A 22,378-nucleotide genomic window follows, 5' to 3' on the forward strand; every position below is an offset into this window, starting at 1 on the left:
TACAGCGCTGTCGGTCGCTAAAGCCTCATTTCTGCTGTTCAATACTGAAGAAATATAAACATTTTACAGTGATGCCAAATTACAAAACGCTTAGCCATGTCTCTAATAAAGTCTCTGTAACATTACTCTGCTTCACTTCTGCAGCATCGGGTAATGTTCTTATGTTGATTCATGGTTTTGTTACGTTTTTGTTCTACTGCAGAATATTTTTATATCTTCTCTTTGAACAAGATAGAAATTTAGGAGTAACATGGCCTTACAAACCCAACAGTGAGATCTTAAGAGATCCAGCCTACGGCTCTTCAATGGAGTGTCACAGGGTCCCCAGGAAAAAAAATTGTAAATGTAAAATAATAAAATAAATATTCTTCTGTATCAATAACAAAGCATAACATAAATTATTCAGTAGCAATTACACAAGAATATCCAGTAATGTCCCTGCCTACAATTAAACACATTCACTTACCTAAAATTGGGGGCATCTGCTGTGGCAAATGGGTTCAAGCCAGTGTTGCCAACTTAGCGACTTTGTCGCTATATTTAGCGAGTTTTCAGACCCCTTAGCGACTTTTTTTTTAGAAAAAAAGTCGCTAAAAAAAGACGTGAAAGCGCGTATCGCTTTTACTCTCAACAAGCAGTGGGTGCTGTAACGCAGTCAGTTCTTCTTTTACTCGTATGCTGTTTTGTGGATCACAAGGTTTAAAACTACTTATAAACACACACACAAAGTAACTCCACCAGAGTGCCTATTTCAGGTCACTTTTGCCGGTCCAAGCCCGGGTAAAGGAGCAGGGTTGGAATTGTGACATTAAAAAAAAAACAATAATTGCTAAAATAAATTTAATTTGTAGTTCTAAATAAACTCTATATGCATTTAGGACGTTTTTTACTCACTTTATGTCTCTTCCACGATGTTATTTCTCTCTCCAACAACATACCGTATTTTCACGACCATAAGGCGCACTTAAAAGTCTTAGATTTTCTTCAAAAAGTGCGGCGCGCCCTATAGCGCGGTGCGCCCTATGTGTTGTAAGGAGGACGTAGTAGAGAACACCATGAGAACGTTAAAGGGTGAAGTGTGGGCGTTGATCGTATATACCGGGACAATCGCACATACTTGTATAAAAGAACAGGTATGTGCGTTATGCAGGACATCGTTGTTTTAACAACCCTGAAAATGGCAAAGAGACACGCTTACGAAGCACAGTTTAAACTGAAGGCCATCAGCTACGCGGAGGAACATGGAAATCGAGCAGCGGCGAGAGAATTTAAGATTAACGAATCGATGGTTCGCAAATGGAGGAAGCTGGAAAACAAGCTCCGGCAGGTCAAGAAAACGCAGCTGAGTTTCCGCGGACATAAGGCGAGGTGGCCCGAGTTGGAGGAAAGACTCGAGCGGTGGATCATCGAGCAAAGAGCGAGCGGGAGAAGCGTTTCGACGGTCACCATTCGGCTAAAAGCAGTTTCACTAGCTGAAGAGATGAACATTGAACATTTCCAAGGAGGTCCGTCTTGGTGCTTTCGTTTTATGAAACGGTGCCATTTTTCCATCCGGACCAGGACTACGGTAGCGCAGCAACTTCCAGCGGATTATAAGGAAAAGCTGGCCATCTTCCGCTCCTACTGCAGCAAACACATCGGCGACAAAAACATCCAGCCCAGCCACATCACAAACATGGACGAGGTCCTGCTCACTTTTGACATCCCGGTGAGTCACACTGTGGAGAAGAAGGGGACCAGCACGGTAGCGATACGCACAACGGGGCACGAAAAGTCTTCTTTTACTGTTGTGCTTGGCTGCCATGCTAATGGACAGAAACTGCCGCCTATGGTGATTTTTAAGCGAAAGACTTTGCCTAAAGAGAAGTTTCCAGCAGAAATCATCATTAAGGCAAATGAAAAGGGCTGGATGGATGAGGAAATGATGAAAGACTGGCTGAGGGAGGTGTATGTAAGGAGACCAGGTGGTTTTTTCCACGCAGTTTCACTAAGAGTGGAAGGCAGCGCCGGGCGAGTTACGCCACAATTTGCCAATGGATTGTAGATGCTTGGGCTAACATGTCTGCTGGCACTGTTGTTCGAGCTTTCGCAAAAGCCGGCATCGTTTCCGAGGAGCCGCACGGCACGGAAAGTGACTCTGACAGTGAAGACAGTGAACCTGGCATGTTTGATGGAGATTTAGCGCAGCTGTTCAATTCAGACACAGAGGATGAGGACTTCGATGGGTTTGATTGATGATAAAAATGTGAGTACCAAACTTTGTTTTGCTCCTGCTTTATTTTTAAATATGCACACTTGTATGCTTGTGTGTTGTTGATGATGACGATTACCGGCAATAGAAATGTGAGTAAGGTACCGTATTCAGGTTTGCTCCCGCTTTATTGTTAAATACGCATACGGTACTTGTATGCGCCCTATGGTCCAGTGCGCCTTATGTGTGTGTTAAATACAGTAAGGGCACACATAACTGAGACTGCGCCTTTTAGCACAGTGCGCCTTATGGTCGTGAAAATACGGTAGGTTACAATTAGATTAGCATGACCAATTATGCAAATTAGGCAATGACGTCATTTAGCGACTTCTAGCGACTTCTAGGACAACCAATAGCGATTTTCCTTACTGAGGAGTTGGCAACACTGGTTCAAGGCTTTTACCACAAACTTAGTCACTGCTTGGTGACATTCGTCTATCCTGGCCTGAAAAGAGACGCTACCGGTAGACTGCAGCGAGAACTGCCAGCATCTGAGCCAGACTCTGTGTGTCTCTCTTATCATGGTCACCTAAATGCACAGTAATGGCAGGTTTAGTAATAAGGCAGATTGCGCTAATATAATATGCACTGTTAGTTGATTATTTACCTGCCGCATTAACGGGAGAGGATGTGCAAACGTTACCGCTGCTGCTGGGTTGAGATTCACGAGTCCGGAGCGGAATTAAAAACATGACATTCATTTAAGGTGATCACGTGTTTTGTGAGCAAATGCTTTTGCATATTCGTAGTGTTTCCTCCCTTAAATTAAGTATCTACTTTGCAAGTATTGCAAGTTGCCCTGTTGTCATCCGTTCTCGTAAACTTTTGAGCGTTTGAGCCGCTTACGCGCCGTGTTTCCTGCCAGGTAAATGACGCTCCGCAACGTGGTGACGTCATTCGGGGCGACTGGAATCGATAAGGGAATCGTTTGCAAAAATGTCAAACAATTCCAAGGAATTGAAACAGTGGGAACCGGTTCTCAACAAGAACCGGTTTTCGATACCCATCCCTACCCCTCTCCCTACTTCCTTTAAGCGGCAGGCAGCAGTAAACAGGTCATCAGAGGAGGCCGAGATGATGATTAAGTTTATTATTCCCTACAATATTGCCAAAAAGTGCACTTTAAGCACAAGCACTTTTTTCAGTAACTTATCTTTCTTGTAGAAAGGTGCTCCAAATAAAGAACTTTGTGTTGACAAGATTGTTAGTTAATCATTTGCAAATTAATATTGTCTGTATGGGCAGCAACTTTCCCCTCAAAAGAGTGCACATGTAAAACTGTGATGTTAAGTGATGCGGTTGAAAGATTTGGGTGCACCTAACTTTTGTGCTGGTGCACCTAAGAAAAAAAAGTTAGGCGCACCAGTGCAAAAAGTTAGTCTAGAGCCCTGCTTATGTTATATTGGAAACATGTTAAGTTCTTGTGTTGTCATTATTAGTTAGGATTTAGCTGAGTTTTAGTTTATATTTCACCTATGTCTCCATGTTTATGAGTCTTTTCGTGTTTGTCATGTGTCATCTCCTCATCTATGTAGGGTCCCCTTGTGTCTTTCTCATCTGTGTCCCTCGCCCTCTCTCACTCCCTCTCTCTATCTCTTTTGTCAAGCTTGCGTCTCCCAATTCAAGTCTCTTCATGTTTCTTGTTTTATTTTGAAAGTTTTGTTTCCATGTTTGCTGTGGGTTTTTTTGTTTGTTTGTTTGTTTTTGTTTTTTTGCCTGTCCCGTTTGGATCTTTAGCCATTAGAATTGTTGTCTGAAAGCCAAGAAAGATGCCAAGCGGATTTACTTTACCAAGTGGATCATCGTAGCCTTGTCATATTCGTCCATTTGATTGACCTTTATTATAATTATGTATTTATTTGATTTGATTTTTGGTTGTTACAGACGGGACAGACATGACTAGGGGATAGGACAGGGAGAAAGAATGAAAGAAAGAGAGGGAGAGAAAGAAAAATACAGGGGAGAAGAGATAGTGAGAAAGGGGGGAAGAAAAAAAACAGAAGAGAAAACAAAGAAAAAAGAGCAAATTAGGCTTTCTTGTCAGAGGTAATTTTTCCAAAACAAAAAAGATTTTTTTAAAAGCGGACGGCTGCACTGTCCACAACAGGAGATTGACGCATATTGCATCTGTGAGAAAAACAATATAATAAGGCAGAAACTAGTGATTTATAATGGAAAACTGCTCTTGAAACAGACTTGGAAATGCAGTTTTATCGCAATTTCTTTTTTTTTGGAAGCAAAGCAGCAAAGGTAAGACAGAATTCATGATAATGTCTTTCAAAAGTGAAGCATAATTTAGGTCTTCTTTTGCTGTTGGTTCAGCAATTTTAGTTGGAGCGTGATGAAACTAGCAGGTTTAAAATCTGTGAGATCTGTGCTTTCAGCAGAGGCATTGTTTTCCGTGTACATGCCGTCAGGTGAATGGGGAAGTCTGCACTTACCAAACCATATGTCTATATTTAAATAACAGACCTAGAGGTGCAGCCTGTGAAACCAGATGGGGGGCACTGGGGTTCAACAGGTTCAGGGTGTTGTGTTGTGAAGCGCTGAACAGAGTGGATGGAAGAATGGCAAGGAGAGCTTATTGGTTTTCAGGATGTTTGTGTAAATGTGAATGTGTGCAAGAAAGGAAAGACATCTGATCTTAAGCTTACAACAGACACCAGTAGATCAAGTATATCTATATTAATACATATATTAAGAGCAAGCTATGGTTTCCTCTCCATACCCCATCACCTTATTATTATACTAAGAAACAGAAAAGAAAAAAAGAGACAACAGACTCTAGTTATTTAGCACAAATATAGAGTGCTAAATAACTACTTATAACAGTAAAGGATGACGGTTTTATGCGCAGAGGACAGTCCAAGGACAGAACTATCAGTTTAACTTGCTTTTGGTTGATTTCTGTTTTTATGTTTTAGTTTTTCTGTGAAGCACTTTGTGATTTTTGTCTTGAAAGGTGCTATACAAATACAATTTTACTTACTTGCTTTTACTTTAATATTTAATACTTCATATAAAGCCTTTGTTAGCAATGACAGCTTCAAAATGCCTCCTGAGTAGAAAAAAGTGAGTTGCATGCATTGCTCAGGTCTGAAAAACAGCTCCACACCATGATATTCCCACCTCCAGACTTCACTGTTGGCATGGTATTTTTAGGGTGACATTTGACCACTAAACATAATGTGTGTTATGGCATTCAAAGAGTTCGGTTTGGTCTCATCTGACCAGACTATATTCTGCTGTTGTTCAGCAACCTTTAAACACACTCCAACATGCTTTTGTCAGCAATGGAGTCTTGTGTTGTGAGCACGCATACAGGTCATGGTAGTGGACTTATTGTTTTCTTTGAAACAATTGTGCCTGCTGATTCCAGGTCTTTCTTTTTTTTGACAACTTTATTTATAATTTTCCAGTTTAACAAAAATACAGAAAAATATAACTGGAGTTGCGATTACAAACATTGCCATTGTGAAACAGGTTGCGCAAACCACAGTTTTGCGCACAGTGGCAAACCAGTTGGATGCAGGAAAATGTATAATCTATGCACACAAACAAGAAATACTACCATGTGAACAGGGTAGAAAACAAAAATAAAATAAAATAAATAAATAAATAAATAAAGGGGGGGGGGGGGGGCTGCATTGTGTGCAGTTCTTGTTGGCTTGTTACAGAGAGTAGGTGGCTTTAAAGAAGAAGAAAAAAACCCCACAGATAAAAAGCAGTATTACATCATACTTCAGTAAATGACAACTTCTCCACATATTCAATAAAGGATGACCAGGATTTGTAGTATTTACTTTGAGACCCTCTCAAACTGTATCTCAAATGCTTTATCTGCAAGCACTTCATTACTTCTCTCACACAATGAACAAACACTGGTGGACCTGAATCCTTCCATTTAAGAAGAATTAGCGTGCGTTCCAGGAGAGTTGAGAAAGATTAAAATAAACAATACAATAGACAATATACACAATGTAAAAGATCAAATGTAAATAATGTAAAGAATATAAAATATGTAGATCAACAAAAGGCTTGTTTGAGCAGAAAAGTTTTTAACTGCTTTTTAAAAGAATCCACAGAGCAACTAAGGTGTGTTGCTTATGAAATCCATGAAGTGCTACAGAGAAAATTACATTTTATTTATGTAATTAACACATTTTGAACTCTTAAAGAAATCTAACAAAAGGAAAGATGCTGAACTAAAATGATCCATGTAGCAAACAAAAACTGTTGTGAGCCGCCACCCTCATATCGCCTTTGGGCTTTTGGAGCCTTGACCTGACTTTTAAAAAAATAATTGGAAAAAAAGTACTATGCTGCCACTGGGGTGGCTGTAGCTCAGGTGGCAGGGCAGGTCAGCCACTAATCAGAAGGTCGGTGGTTTGATCCCAGGCTGCCTCCTGGCTGCATGCCAAATATCCTTGGGCAAGATACTAACCCCATGGTTGCCTACTGGTGGTGGTCGGAGGGCCCGGTGGCGCCAGTGTCCGGCAGCCTCGCCTCTGTCAGTGCGCCCCACGGCAGCTGTGGCTACAATGTAGCTTGCCATCGCCAGTGTGTGAATGGGTGAATGACTGAATGTAGTGTGAAGCGCTTTGGGATCCTTAGGGACTAGAAAAAGCGCTATACAAATGCAGGCCATTTACCATTTACCAAATGCAGATAGATAGTAATTCCATGTTATGGTGTAGATTGTTTCTGTGATGGTCACAGTAGGTATTGTCTATAATGCTACATTTACTTCCTTCATTTAGTACCCTTCAGAGGATACTTAACATAGTCTTGGTAGTTGGCCACTTAGCCAGATTAGCCATGATTCTATCGCTAGGTCAGTTCCTCTCACACTCACTACAGTCAACACATCTGTTGCTCTTGGGGCTTGGTACCCAATATTGAAAGACCGGGATGATGATATCGCCCCCTGACCTGACATCCTGGCTCTCCCTTTGTGTTGTACCTCGTTAATCTCCTCCTAGATGTTGGAGCACTGAGCTACTAGTTGTTTCTGCATTAGTCCAGATGTTCAGTGTCAAAGACTCCATAGGTCTCACATCGTCTTCATGTAACCACTTCCATTGGAGTTACATGTGTAGTATCATTCCAACAGTGCCCTATTCTCATTACCGTATTTTCACAACCATAAGGCGCACTTAAAAGTCTTAGATTTTCTTCAAAAAGTACGGCGCGCCCTATAGCGCAGTGCGCCCTGTGTGTTGTAATGAGGACGTAGTAGAGAACACCATGAGAACGCTAAAGGGTGAAGTGCGTGCGTTGACTTTATCGCACATACCTGTATAAAAGAACAGGTATGTGCGTTATGCAGGACATCGTTGTTTTAACAACACTGAAAATGGCAAAGAGACACGCTTACGAAGCACAGTTTAAACTGAAGGCCATCAGCTATGTGGAGGAACATGGAAATCGAGCAGCGGCGAGAGAATTTAAGATTAACGAATCGATGGTTCGCAAATGGAGGAAGCTAGAAAACAAGCTCCGGCAGGTCAAGAAAACGCAGCTGAGTTTCCGCGGACATAAGGCGCGGTGGCCCAAGTTGGAGGAAAGACTCGAGCGGTGGATCATCGAGCAAAGAACGAGCGGGAGAAGTGTTTCGACGGTCACCATTCGGCTAAAAGCAGTTTCACTAGCTGAAGAGATGAACATTGAACATTTCCAAGGAGGTCCGTCTTGGTGCTTTCGTTTTATGAAACGGTGCCATTTTTCCATCCGGACCAGGACTACGGTAGCTCAGCAACTTCCAGCGGATTATAAGGAAAAGCTGGCCATCTTCCGCTCTTACTGCAGCAAACACATCGGCGACAAAAACATCCAGCCCAGCCACATCACAAACATGGACGAGGTCCCGCTCACTTTCGACATCCCGGTGAGTCACACTGTGGAGAAGAAGGGGACCAGCACGGTAGCGATACGCACAACGGGGCACGAAAAGTCTTCTTTCACTGTTGTGCTTGGCTGCCATGCTAATGGACAGAAACTGCCGCCTATGGTGATTTTTAAGCGAAAGACTTTGCCTAAAGAGAAGTTTCCAGCAGGAATCATCATTAAGGCAAATGAAAAGGGCTGGATGGATGAGGAAATGATGAAAGAGTGGCTGAGGGAGGTGTATGTAAGGAGACCAGGTGGTTTTTTCCACGCATCACCATCGCTGTTGATCTGTGACTCTATGCGTGCCCATCTCACAGCCGATGTGAAAAAACAAGTGAAACAAATGAACTGTGAGCTTGCTGTCATTCCGGGAGGCCTGACAAAGGAACTCCAACCGCTGGACATCGGTGTGAACCGCCCGTTCAAAGTAAGGCTGCGAGCGGCCTGGGAGCGATGGATGACCGATGGAGACCAGTTTCACCAAGAGTGGAAGGCAGCGCCGGGCGAGTTACGCCACAATTTGCCAATGGATTGTAGATGCTTGGGCTAACATGTCTGCTGGCACTGTTGTTCGAGCTTTCGCAAAAGCCGGCATCATTTCCGCACGGCACGGAAAGTGACTCTGACAGTGAAGAAAGTGAACCTGGCATGTTTGATGGAGATTTAGCGCAGCTGTTCAATTCAGACACAGAGGATGAGGACTTCGATGGGTTTGATTGATGATAAAAATGTGAGTACCAAACTTTGTTTTGCTCCTGCTTTATTTTTAAATATGCACACTTGTATGCTTGTGTGTTGTTGATGATGACGATTACCGGTAATAGAAATGTGAGTAAGGTACCGAACTCAGGTTTGCTCCCGCTTTATTGTTAAATACGCATACGGTACTTGTATGCGCCCTATGATCCAGTGCGCCTTATGTGTATGTTAAATACAGTAATGGCACACATAACTGAGACTGCGCCTTTTAGTACAGTGCGTCTTATGGTCGTGAAAATACGGTATGTTCTTTTATGCCTTTTTGATCCAGTAGTCCACTTTTTGTCATTGTGTCCTGGTCCGGCTATCTTTTATTGCACAATATCTTCATATTCCATGTTCCATATTCATTACTTATAGCGGGGACTATTTTAATAAATTATTATCTGGGTGTTCTAAAAGCTGCAGTTAGAGTATTAACAATAATGCGAAAATAACTAACTGTGCAGATTTTATATCTGAAAAAGCACGGTAGGTTACTGTGTTCCCCAACTCACGCTGTATTGACTTCTTTATTTATTTTAGTTAAAACAATACACTTCAGTAACAAGAACGTTACAACACTAGACAATTTTATACAACCATATAGTGTTTTAAAACCATAATTCAAACTGTTATGCAATAATTCTCATTTGCCATGACACGCAATATCATTTTCAAAGAAAACTCACCTGTCTCTTCATCTATGGCAAATCTTCCAAGCCCACTCCCATCTCGAATGGAGTACTGAACTTCTCCATCTCTGCCAGCATCATCATCATTAGCTGTGACCTGGAGTAGAGTGGTTCCAATCCGGGCATTTTCTTTAACTAATCCAGTCAAAGCAAAATCAGAAAAGTATGGGGCATAGAGGTTTTCATTCACATCTACAACCTCCACCTCCACAAAGGTAACAGAAAGAAGAGAAACAGGCCTTCCTTTGTCTTTGGCCTTTACAGTAAGGTTGTAGAACTGCTGTGTCTCATAGTCCAGCTCCTTTGTGAGTCGAATAACTCCATTTGCCCTGTCTACTTCAAACCATCCATTATAATCACTGGCTAGGGAGTACCGAACCTGGCCTCCCAACCCCAAATCTGGATCCAGAGTTTCTAACCAGGCTACAACTGTTCCTACTGGGAGATCCTCCAGAACCCTGGTTCTGTACACAGCAGGGATAAATAGTGGAGGACAGTCATTTACATCCTCCAAAATGATTTTCAGTGTGGTTACAGAAAACTTCTGGCTTCCTTTCTCCGCTTTGTCCCGAGCCTCAATTTTTAGGTTAAACGTAGAGACAAACTCCCTGTCTAGTTGGCCAGCAACATATAATATCCCACTAGTGGAATTGATACCAAACTGAGTGGTGCTTGTCAAAAGAGAGTATACAATCTCGCCATTGGGCCCAAGATCTTTGTCAATGGCCTCAACCTGGATGACGTCAGTACCTATGGCTAGGTTTTCAGGTATGACAATTCTAAAGCCTCCTTCTTGCAAAAATTGGGGTGCATTATCATTTGCATCTTCTATATAGACAGTAAGCAACCGCCAGGAACTTTTCTGTGGAAGGCCAAGGTCATAGAGAGTTAAGTTGAGGAGATAGCGATCTCTTTTTTCTCTGTCCATGTGTAGGAACACACTGATAAGTCCCGTCTGTATGTCAATGGTAAAACAGTTATCAATATTTCCATCTGAAATAGAGTATAGAATTTGACCATTGAAACCTGTGTCCCCATCATAGGCATTCACATTGAAAACACTTGAGCCTACCTTAAGGTCTTCCTGCACAGTAATATCTGTGGGAAATGTTTTGTCAAACTGGGGTGCCTGCCGATTCACAGAAAAAAGGTCAATAAAACCTTCCTCAATTTTAGGTTTATTGCTAGCTTTGGACTTTTTCAGTAACTTTTCAGCTAATTTTTGAGCCACATTTGTTTCTTTACATGTGAAACGTTTGGAAGAAGATTTTCCATAAACAACTGAGATATTGACAAACATAGGATCCGAAAAGCTCTCACCATCAGTGGCAGTTATTTTTAAACTAAATAAACCACTCTTTGGATGGGCTCTTGAGAGAGAATGCTGCAGTGCAAGAACCCCTGAATCTGGGTTGAGGTCAAAGTACCCCTGTTCGTTACCTGAAATAATCTTATATTTCACTAACTCTAATTCATCTATATCAATTGCAGACATTGTAGTAATAACTTCATTTACTGGAAAATCCTCAGGAATAATCCCCTGGCATGCTACCTTCTCAAACAATGGCTGATTATCATTTACATTTTCTAGATGGATTGTTACATTGACTTCACTTTCTCGTCTGTAAGGAGACCCCCAGTCAGATGCTCTGACTATGAACATAAAGCTTTCTGATGAGGATTCAAAATCCAGCTCTTCAGTAGTGCTTATAACACCAGAAAACTGATTGATTTTAAAGGGTAATGGCTGAAGACTGGAAATGCTGTAAGTTATGTATCCATTTTCACCTTTATCTTTATCAACTGCAGAAATTGTTAATACACTGGTTGCAACTGGTACACTTTCATTAACAAAAACCTCATAAGAGGACTGAGCAAATGTTGGTGTGTGATCATTGGCATCCTGAATGGTTACCCTCACTTTAACTTTGAGATTACTATCCATTTCCACTACTTCAAGATTAAAGACATCCTGGAACACCTGAGTGAACCAGCGAGCAGTAGAGATTACACCCGTTAGGGTATTCATTTGAAAAAAGGATGAATCCGCAGAGGTTGTTAAGATATATTCTGCATCATCAGGTTCTGGTGTGATTTTAACAGCCACTACAAGTGTACCTGGAGGTGAAATTTCATTTAAACTGACATCATACAACTCTTGCATAAATTTAGCATCTGAATTTTGATGTTTTTCGACCTTGATTTGGATGACTTCAACAGCAGATAACTTCTGTGGGGTGCCCCTGTCTTTAGCCTGCAAGCTAAGATTACAGCCATAAGGGTACGTTTGACTTATTGACTCAAAGGCTTTAATAGCAAACTCTCCTTCTTTAGTTCTGTCAACAAAAAACTGCTCTGACGGATCTCCTCCTACAATGACCAAGGAATCTATTTCTCCATTTAAGCCTTCATCTTGGTCCTCAACAGTAACCACTGCATACACAAGATTTTTATCCAGCCATGAGGGGCTGTGGGTGAGGACATTCATGAGTGGAGCATGTTCATTTAAACGCTCTACATGGACAAAAAGTTTGGCTGTGCTGCTGATACCATTATTTCCATAAAGCTTCATGCCACGGTCCACCGCTAGAATTTCTAAGTCATAACGGTTCTGCTCATCGACATTAAGCCTTCCACTGAGAGTAACCACTCCACTAGTTGGGTGTACAGCAAACAGTTCAGTTTTTTCCTTGAAAAAATAGTAAAACTCTCCATTGGAACCGATATCCGCATCTGTGGCAGTAACTTGTGCTATACTAGTTCTGAGAGGGGTACTCTCTGCTATGGTGACGGAGTATGTGGTAGGAGAGAACAAAGGCCGGAGGTCATTCATATCCAAAACCTGAATACTGACTTTAGTCCAGGTCTCAAGAAGAGCCTCTCCCTTGACAGAAGCTTTCACTGTCAATACATAATTATCCTGAATCTCTCGGTTCAATATGGCGGCATTACCACCTTTAGTCCTTATGCGTAAGAAACAGAAGTCTCCGAGTACATACTCCTCTGCCTTGAAAAAACCGTCATCGTCACCTGAGGTGATTCTGTAGCGGATCTCCCAGGAGTGCTGGGCGAGGTGGATGCCCATTTTAATTTTACTGTTGGCATAGGTGCGTGCTGCTGAGTTTTCATAAATTGTGGCATGGTAGACAGGCTGAGTGAAGCTGAAGTGAGATTCATCTTGAGGAGCCCCATGGGTGTTCTGACCGTTGCAGAGTGGTGACTTCAAGAATACCAACAGCAGCAGCAAGGCCAGGCGGAGATGAGGGGCTCGAATGCCTTCCCACTGGCTCATATTCATATCCATTCCATCATAACTCCATGCTGAAGCAGTCTAGAAAAAGAAAGGCAGAGACATAGAGAGAAACGTCAGCAACAGGAGGGGGGATTCTTTTCATTCACAGTCTCTGCCAATTAACCATAGTTAATAGCCATAGTTAACCATTAGAGGAGTAGAGATGGTGAAAGAGATGACCGAGCTGAGTGCAGTTACTTGGCAGCCATAATGAAACTTACATCATCCTTGTGCAGTATGTGGATACCGACAATCAACGGCTACTTTTAGAAAAAAAAAAGCTGTGGTTGTTTGTCAAGGAACAAAACAATTATATGGTTAGGAAGAATTGTATCATCATCAACATACTATAGAACATAACTGCAGAGACAAATTGCTACTATACTTTGACCCTATCATAACCCATTTTCTAAATTACTTGAAAATTGCAGTACTATATTTCAAAACCATGTAATATCACCAAAAGTAAGCCAGATGTGGTTTCAAATGCAAAGTAGCTACTTTTTTCAAAGTGTTCTCTCTTTTATTAAAAAAGAAAATACTGTGTTCTGTAAGTAAGCAGCCACAAGTATGTGCCAATCTGCACTTTTGGCCTGAAACCTTTTCCAGTAAAAGCCATGCTGTAGCTGTAAGACTACCACAATAGTCTGCATTTTGGTGACTAAGCACTTTCTCCACAAGGGATAAAGAGATGGAGTGGAAAGGCAGATGGTTTCCGAGTCTTCTGAAAGAGTATTTACTTTCTGTTGAAAGTAAACCTATTTAGCTTGGCAACAGTGCCCCCAAATTGAAACAATACAAATTGAAACCTGAGCGCGCATTTAAATAAAATTCAGTAGTCATTCGTGAGTGAAAAATGTGACGATAATCCTAAGAGAAATGCAGAAAATATCACTTTTTCTTCTTTTTCTCTGACATTATTAAACTGTCAACTGAGGCACACTAATTATGCCTCAGTACTGAAATAACCCTTCCAATCTGTTTTTGTTCACTTTTGGCAGAGTCACTACGTATCTTAGCTAATACAGTAATAATACATACAAATGGTTGTTTTTTCCCTATTTGTACTTGGAGTAGAAACAATTTAAGGGATTCTGTCATTGCAACATCTGAAATACTATTACCATTAATTTTATTTATATAGTACCAGTTCACAATCTTAGGTTTATTGCTGTCTCAATACATTTCCTGAAAGGCATGGTTCTGCCAAAATTTATAGCAGACAGCTGCCGCTCGCAAAAGGAGCAATGGCAAATGACAAAGCAGTGGAAGCTGAAAAATTGCTAGAAGTGTAACTAACAGAGGTATAACGGACTGAAAAAAGATGAGTGAAGAAGAAACACTCATTCTGCATTTATTGATTAGTTATTATTAATCGCTGGCGGTCTTCTACAGCCTGTTTTTGTCCTGTCTTCCAGCCTGGTTTATCTGGACGTTTTTTCTGTTAGAAGGAAGAAACCTTGCCACCGTCGCCAAAATACTGGCTCATGATTGTTAGGGTTTTCTCTGTTTTGTTTGTATTACTGTAATTTCTTTACTTTACAACATAAAGCACCTTGATGCACACAGTTATATCATAAATTAACTGTGATGTATCACATCTTTGGAAAGCTGAGTACAATTTCTCTAGCCACACCCAGGCCTGATTACTGCCACACCTGTTCTCAATCAAGAAATACCGTAAATAAGACCTGCCTGACAAAGTCGAGTAGACCAAAAGGTTCTCAAAAGCCAGACATCATGCTGTGATCCAAGAAATTCATGAACAAATGAGAAACAAAATTATTGAGATCTCTCAGTGTGGAAAATGTTATAAAGCCATTTCTAAAGCTGAGGGACTCCAGCAGACCACAGTATTATCCACAAATGGCGAAAACATGGAACAGTGGTGAAACTTCCCAGGAGTGGCCAGCCGACCAAATTTACCCCAAGACCACAGCTCCTGGGATATTTTTGGTCCAAGAGGTCACAAAAGACCACAGAACAACAACCAAAGAACTGCAGGCCTCACTTGCCTTAGTGTTCATGATTCCACCATAAGAAAGAGACTGGGCAAAAATGACCTGCATGGCAGAGTTCCAAGACGAAAACCACTGCTGAGCAAAAAGAACATAGAGGCTCCTCTCAGTTTTGCCAGAAAACATCTCGATGAACCCCTAAAGTCTTTTCGGAAAATACTATGTGGACTGATAAGACAAAAGTTAAACTTTTTAGAAGGTGTGTGTTCCATAATATTTGGTGTAAAATAACGCAGCTCTCAGAAAGCGAACGTTATTTCAACAGTAAAATACATGTGATGGTCTGCGGCCGTTTTGCTGCCTCAGGACCTAGACGACTTGCTGTGGTAAATAGTACCATGAATTCTGCTGTCTATCAAAACATCCTGAAAGAGAATGTCTGCCCATCTGTTTATGACCCCAAACAGAAGCACAATTGGGTTCTGCAGAAGAACAACAATCCAAAACACACCAGCAAGTCCACCTCTGAATGGATTAAGAGAAAGAAAACAAAAACTTTGCAGTAGCCTAGTCAAAGTCCTGACCTGAATCTAACTGAGATGCCCTGGCATGACCTTAAAAAGACAGTTCATGCTTAAAAAGTCCTCCAATGTAGCTGGGTGCAGCTCCTTTGCAGAGTGAGCTGCAGATGGGCAGGTGGACAACGAGCTCTGTAGTAAAGGTTTAACCCTTGCATGTTACGAGTTCTGTATTCTGATAATTATAACATATACTATATTATGCCTATATTAATTCAAATGCTGCAAATATCCCTCTGTAAGAATTGGGCACCTCAACATGCCAGTTTTGTCTAATTAAAAGAAGTAAGAAAAAACTTTAGTACCTTTTTTCATTCAACAGTACACAACATTAAGCATTAAGCTTAATATTAGACTCCATCTGCTGAAAAATGTAAACAGTTGACAGTTCTGAGCTGTATTTGATATTATTTTGTCATTGTTGGACAGATGTGGTTTCTGAGGATATAAAAGTTTCAAAATGATAATTATTCATCAAACTTTCCATCTCTTCAGATCTTCTTATAAACACTGTAAACAATGCGAGCTTAAAATAATTTTTCATCATTCTGCTGCATAATTGCTATGTTGTTACTATACCAGCAAATCCCACAAGCTTGTGTCAGCTAAATGTCTGCCACACACACCACATCAGCCACACAAAAAAATAGCATCATTCTCTTGAGAGAAGTCCCACTTACTGTCAGCTCTAAACACCCTGTCATTAGCTTTTTATTACAGGCTAATTAGCCTTGAAATACATGGCAAACGGCAACCAGCAACTTCTACTGGAAAGAGAGATAATGTTGCTTTGTCTGACCTTGCTAATACACAGCTATAGGTTAACATGTAACTCAGAGAAACAGTCCTGCTGGCAAGCCTGCTGGTCATAAAACCTTTATGGATCTATAGAAAGATGTTACCAGCATGTAAAGTTAAGCACACATATGCATGGACACAGGCACATATGCATACATACTCTCAGTGAAAAGCTGACTGAGGCAACAAGGTAATGTGAAGCATAGGGATGGGTATTGAAAACCGGTTCTTGTTGAGAACCGGTTCCCACTGTTTCAATTCCTTGGAATTGTTTGCCATTTTTGCAAACGATTCCCTTATCGATTCCAGTCACCCTGAATGACGTCACCACGTTGCGGAGCGTCATTTACCTGGCAGGAAACATGGCTGCTAAAACGCTAAAAAGTTTGGTTATACTTTACAAGAACGGAAGACAACAGGGCAACTTGCAATACTTGCAAAGTAGATATTTCATTTAAGGGAGGAAACACTACGAATATGCAAAAGCATTTGCTCACAAAACACACGATGACCTTAAATGAATGTCGTGTTTTTAATTCCGCTCCGGACTCGTGAATCTCAACCCAGCAGCAGCGGTAACGTTTGCACGTCCTCTCCCGTTAATGCGGCAGGTAAATAATCAACTAACAGTGCATATTATGTTAGCGCGATCTGCCTTATCTGCCATTACTGTGCGTTTAGGTGACCATGATGAGAGAGACACACAGAGTCTGGCTGGCGCTCGCTGGCAGTTCTCGCTGCAGTCTACCGGTAGCGTCTCCTTTCAAGCCAGAATAGACTAATGTTACCGAGCAGTGACTAAGTTTGTGGTCAAAGGCTTGAACCCATTTGCCACAGCAGGTGCCCCCGATTTTAGGTAAGTGAATGTGTTTAATTGTAGGCAGGGACATTACTGGATATTCTTGTGTAATTGCTACTGAATAACTTATGTTATACTTTGTTATTGCTACAGAAGAATATTTATTTTATTATTTTACATTTACAATTTTTTTTCCCCGGGGTCCCTGTGACACCACATTGAAGAGCCGTAGGCTGGATCTCTTAAGATCTCACTGCTGGGTTTGTAAGGCCATGTTACTCCTAAATTTCTATCTTGTTCAAAGAGAAGATATAAAACAAAGTTCTATGCTAATCGACCTTAGTGTTCTCCTTTTTTAAAAAGAATCGATAAGAGAATCGATAAAGAATCGAATCGTTAAACAGAATCGAAAATGGAATCGGAATCGTGAAAATCTTATCAATACCCATCCCTAGTGAAGCAGCAAACAGAATAGTTTTTTTCTTTACCATACAAACAAGTATCTATGCGGTAGAGATCAGAAATGAAAGGTTTCTTCCTTCATGAGTTGACTAGAAATACTCCTCCCCGAGTCTAGGAATTATCAGCCACTCACAATTCACCAGGGCTGCAGACCAAACTCTCTCTGCGTCCAAATGTGGTGAACTTACAAGCTAAGAAGTGAAACAGACAACATATATTGAATCGCTGTGGTTTGGAAGCATTTTGATTAGGACATTAGCCTGTACTGAAAGAAGTCAAGTCAAGTCAGCTTTATTTCTATAGCACTTTTAAAAGACACCAAGTGTTGGTAAAATAAATGAGATAAAAAGATTACAAAACATCTATATATACACACACACATGCATGTGTTTATATGCTTGTATATACAAATTTTTATACAAGCATACAAACACACATATATATAAAAAAAGGGTGAGGGTAACAGTGGTCCTCGGAGCGCTAGGTGCAATGACTCCCAAGCTTGCCGATTGGCTCCAGCAGATCCCAGTATGTGCAATATCTATCTATCTATCTATCTATCTATACACACACACACATTCGCGTGTGTATCTATACAGAAGACAAAAAGCATATGAAATACAGGTACAGCCACTCTCTCTCTCTCCCTCTCTCCTGTTGCTACTTCAATCATGAAACTGATCAATGATCAGCTGATTGGCTTTTGTGTCGCGAGTCCGTCTCTCTTGTTTGTTTATTGCCCACTTCGCGCCAGAAAGAGGAAACTAGCGGCTGAACAACAGCAGCACATTTAAGCTTGATAAGCTGTTGTTGGAATTTATTTACGTTCTACACCAGGATCCTTTTCTACGTAGCTGACGGCTGGTAACTGTGCAGGGGCGGATCTAGCAAAGTTTAGCCAGGGGGGCCGATAGGGCATTAATAGGGAAAAGGGGGCACAAAGACATACTTTTCTTTCTTATTCTCATTTAAAATGTCTAGCTGTTAATAAATAATTATCTGAATCTTACACCCAAAGTTTTAATCTGATGTAAAATGTATAGAAGTCCATTACTGTATATAGTAACTGTTAAGTCTAATATACCCTAGTAAGCTATAGTACTTTTTCCTTTGGGAACCATCTGTGCAGTCTGCAGTTCTGTTGAAGAAAGATGTTGAATCTATTTAATTATTCTTGAAAAATAATTGATTTCTGTGCATTTCTTTCACACTGCATCAAATTAAAGTTGATTACGTCAATTAAGCATCATGAGGTGGAGGGTGGGTGGTTCCCTATTTTTTTTTTTTTTTTTAGAACTCTATTAGTTAGGTTGCTTACTCTTTCAAATACCAGAATAGGAATGATTGAGTAGGTTTAAGTTCATTAGATTGATCAGTATTGCTGAACTATGAAATATTTTGGGTTTAGTGTATTTTTTGCATACAGGTATAACAGAATAGCTTTAGTGTTTTTTTTTTTTTTTTTACTTGAGTATGAATTTATACAAAAAGCAGCAAGATATTAAAAAACAGTTTTATTGATTAAAAAACACACTATACCGGATTCATATTGGTATTGGCAAATATGCAAATTTATGATATGGGTATCGGTATCGGACATAAAAAAGTGGTATCGTGCCATCTCTAATAAAAAGCCAGGCCAGGAAAATCTCCTTCATGTTTTTCTGTGTTTTATTCTCAGTTACTTTAACACAAAGGCATCTGCTGTGATGTTCAAATCTCTTATAAACTCTCACAAGTATCAATACTGATAAATGATCAGAATTATAATATTTCTGACTGTCTGAGGCAAAATTGAATCGAATCGAATCGGGACCTTGTGAATCGGAATCAAATGGACTTTAGAAATCAGTGATGAAACCCAGCCCTAGTGAGTAAGCCCGACAGAAGTGGATGTAGCTGTGGGTTATAAAAAAGATGAAAAGAACTATTGATAACTTTTTTGTTAAGTTGAGGCCTTATCCGTCTGAAATTCATAGCCAGTACTCTGAAATGGAGCCATCAACCTCTGAACGTTGAAAAAGCACAGTGTAATCATGTCTCAACAAACTCCACACTGCTCACCTTCACCTAGTATGTGACATGCCCAAACAGAGACAATAAAACACTGGACTTACTGTATGCCAATGCTGAAGAGGCATACAGTTCATCACCTCTCCCTCCACTGGGCAGATCTGACCACAACCTGGTGCACCTTGTCCCTGTGTATGAGCCCTTAGTGCGCAGGGAGCCACCAGCCACCCGCACAGTACAGAGATGGTCGGAGGAGAGTGAGGAGGCTCTTAAGGATTGTTTTGAGTCTACTGTGTGGGAGGTGATCTGTGATGACCACGGAGAGGACATTGACAGCCTTGTTAGATGCATTACGGACTATATTAATTTCTGTGTGGATAACACCGTACCTACCAGGACTGTGCGGTGTTTCTCCAACAACAAACCTTGGATTACCTGAGAAATTAAAGCTGTCCTCAAGCAGAAGAGGAGGGCCTTCAAATCTAAAGACAAAGAGGAGTTGAAAAGGGTGCAGAGAGAGCTGAGGGGACTGATAAGGAATGGGAAGGACAGCTACAGGCAGAAGATGGAGAACCAGCTTCAGCAAAACAACGTTGGTGAAGTCTGGAGAGGCCTCAGAACCATCTCGGGCCACAAACATCAGAACTCTCTGCCTGGGAGGGATGTGAGTTGGGCAAATGAACTGAATCATTTCTTCAACAGATTTGATTCAGCCATGAGGCAGTCTTCAGCATCGGCTGCAGACTCACCCACCCCCACTGCTGCTGTTCCACCTCTGACACCTCAGACACTTCACACCTCCTCTATTCACCCTGCTCACTCCTCCCCACCCCCAACAACAGCATCCAATACACACTCAACACAAGGCTCCAGCCTGTCTCTCTCAACCACCCAGGTTAGGAGGGAACTGAGGAGGATTAAAGCCAAGAAGGCAGCGGGCACAGATGGCATCAGCTCAAGGGTCGTCAGGTCCTGCGTGGACCAATTGTGTGGGGTGATGGAGTGCATCTTCAACCTGAGGTTGGGGAGAGTCCCACAGCTCTGGAAAACCTCCTGTGTTGTACCAGTGCCAAAGACATCACGCACCAAGGACCTCAACAGCTACAGGCCGGTGGCTCTGACCCTGGAGCGGCTGGTCCTGGCTCAGCTTCGGTGTCTGGTGAGCTCATCAAACTTCAGTTTGCCTACCAGCCTGGCATTGGAGCAGATGATGCCATCATTCACCTCCTACATCGTTCCCTCTCTCACCTGGAGACCACTGGGAGCACTGTAAGAATCATGTTCTTTGATTTCTCCAGTGCCTTCAACACCATTCTTCCCACAGTCCTGAAGGACAAGCTGGAGAACTCAGGAGTGGACCATCACCTCACTACCTGGATTTTGGACTACCTCACCGACCGACCACAGTATGTGAGAACTCAGGGCTGTGTATCAGACAGGGTCGTCTTCACCATCTACACTGCAGACTTCTCCCACAACTCCACCCAGTGCTTCCTGCAGAAGTTCTCTGATGACTCTGCAATAGTCGGCCTCATCACTGATGGGGATGACAAGGAGTACAGAGAACTGACACAAGTCTTTGTGGACTGGTGCCAGCTGAACTACCTCCAGATCAACTGGTGGTAGACTTCCGCAGGCACAAACACTCTCCACTGTAACCACTGAACATCCAAGGTATGGACATTGAGGCTGTAGACAGCTACAGGTACCTTGGTGTTCATCTGAACAACAAACTGGACTGGACTCATAATTCAGACACCCTGTACAGGAAAGGACAGAGCAGGCTGTACCTGCTGCGGAGACTCAGGTCTTTTGGAGTGAAGGGCCCACTCCTCAAGACCTTCTATGACTCTGTGGTGGCCTCAGCCATCTTTTATGGTGTGGTCTGCTGGGGTGGCAACATGTCTGCTGGGGATAGGAAGAGACTGAACAGGCTGATCCGCAGGGCCAGCTCTGTTCTAGGATGCCCTCTGGACCCAGTGGAGGTGGTGAGTGACAGGAGAATGGTGGCTAAGATTTCATCCCTGTTGGACAACATCTCCCACCCCAAGCAGGAGACTCTGACAGCACTGAGCAGCTCCTTCAGTGGCTGCGGCACCCACGATGTGGGACGGAGAGATTTCGCAGGTCTTTCCTCCCCACTGCTGTCAGACTGTACAACAAAGACTTATGCAGCTGATCAAACATACACAAACCCACACATGTGCAATAAGACTAAGTGCAATACTCTTTTCTGACAAAGTTGTGCTTTTACTCAGTTGTATATAGAATTTGCATTCTAATTTTTATCCAATTGTATAATTTATTCTATTTTATTCTACTGTCTATAGTATGTTATTTTATTCTATTCTGTACAGTTGTGTACAGTACAGGGTGGGCCATTTATATGGATACACTGTAATAAAATGGGAATGGTTGGTGATATTAAAGTCCTGTTTGTGGCACATTAGTATATGTGAGGGGGCAAACTCCTCAAGATGGGTGGTGACCATGGTGGCCATTTAGAAGTTGGCCATTTTGGATACAACTTTTGTTTTTTCAATAGGAAGAGGGCCATGTGACACAAATTGGTAATGTCACAAGAAAAACAATGGCGTGCTTGGTTTCAACGTAACTCTATTCTTTCATGAGTTATTTACAAGTTTCTCTTTGTTCACAGCCATTGACATGTTCAAGGTTAACACGTGAGGAGCGGATCAAAATTTTGTTGATATCTGGTGAACGCAGTAACCGGGTTATTGCAGCAGATTTCAATGCAAGACACCCTACAAGACCACCCATCTCCCATGCTACAGTTAGCAAACTGCTTGCTAACTTTCGTGAAAGTGGTTCAGTGTTGGATTTGCCAAAATGTGGACGCACTATTGAAGAAACATCAGTGGCTGTCCTAGCTTCATTCAGCAAG

General features: G+C 41.7%; 1 protein-coding gene across 5 annotated transcripts in view; it reads right to left on the minus strand.

Moving 5' to 3' along the window:
• fat3a (FAT atypical cadherin 3a) overlaps nucleotides 1-22,378 on the minus strand; it is a 182,592-nt gene that overhangs the window by 118,224 nt on the left and 41,990 nt on the right. For all 5 annotated transcript variants that reach the window (XM_086260683.1, XM_086260681.1, XM_086260682.1 and 2 more), the window contains exon 2: nucleotides 9,571-12,904. In XM_086260683.1, coding sequence (XP_086116809.1) covers nucleotides 9,571-12,877 — 3,307 coding nt within the window. In that variant the 5' untranslated portion in view covers nucleotides 12,878-12,904. The remainder of the gene's footprint in view (nucleotides 1-9,570; nucleotides 12,905-22,378) is intronic.

The sequence above is a fragment of the Aulonocara sp. 'chitande type north' Nkhata Bay genome, linkage group LG14 (genome assembly GCF_057382095.1).
Source record: "Aulonocara sp. 'chitande type north' Nkhata Bay isolate Kocher_YH1m ecotype deep benthic linkage group LG14, A_spYH_male_GT1.1, whole genome shotgun sequence".
In the NCBI taxonomy this organism is placed as follows: domain Eukaryota; kingdom Metazoa; phylum Chordata; class Actinopteri; order Cichliformes; family Cichlidae; genus Aulonocara; species Aulonocara sp. 'chitande type north' Nkhata Bay.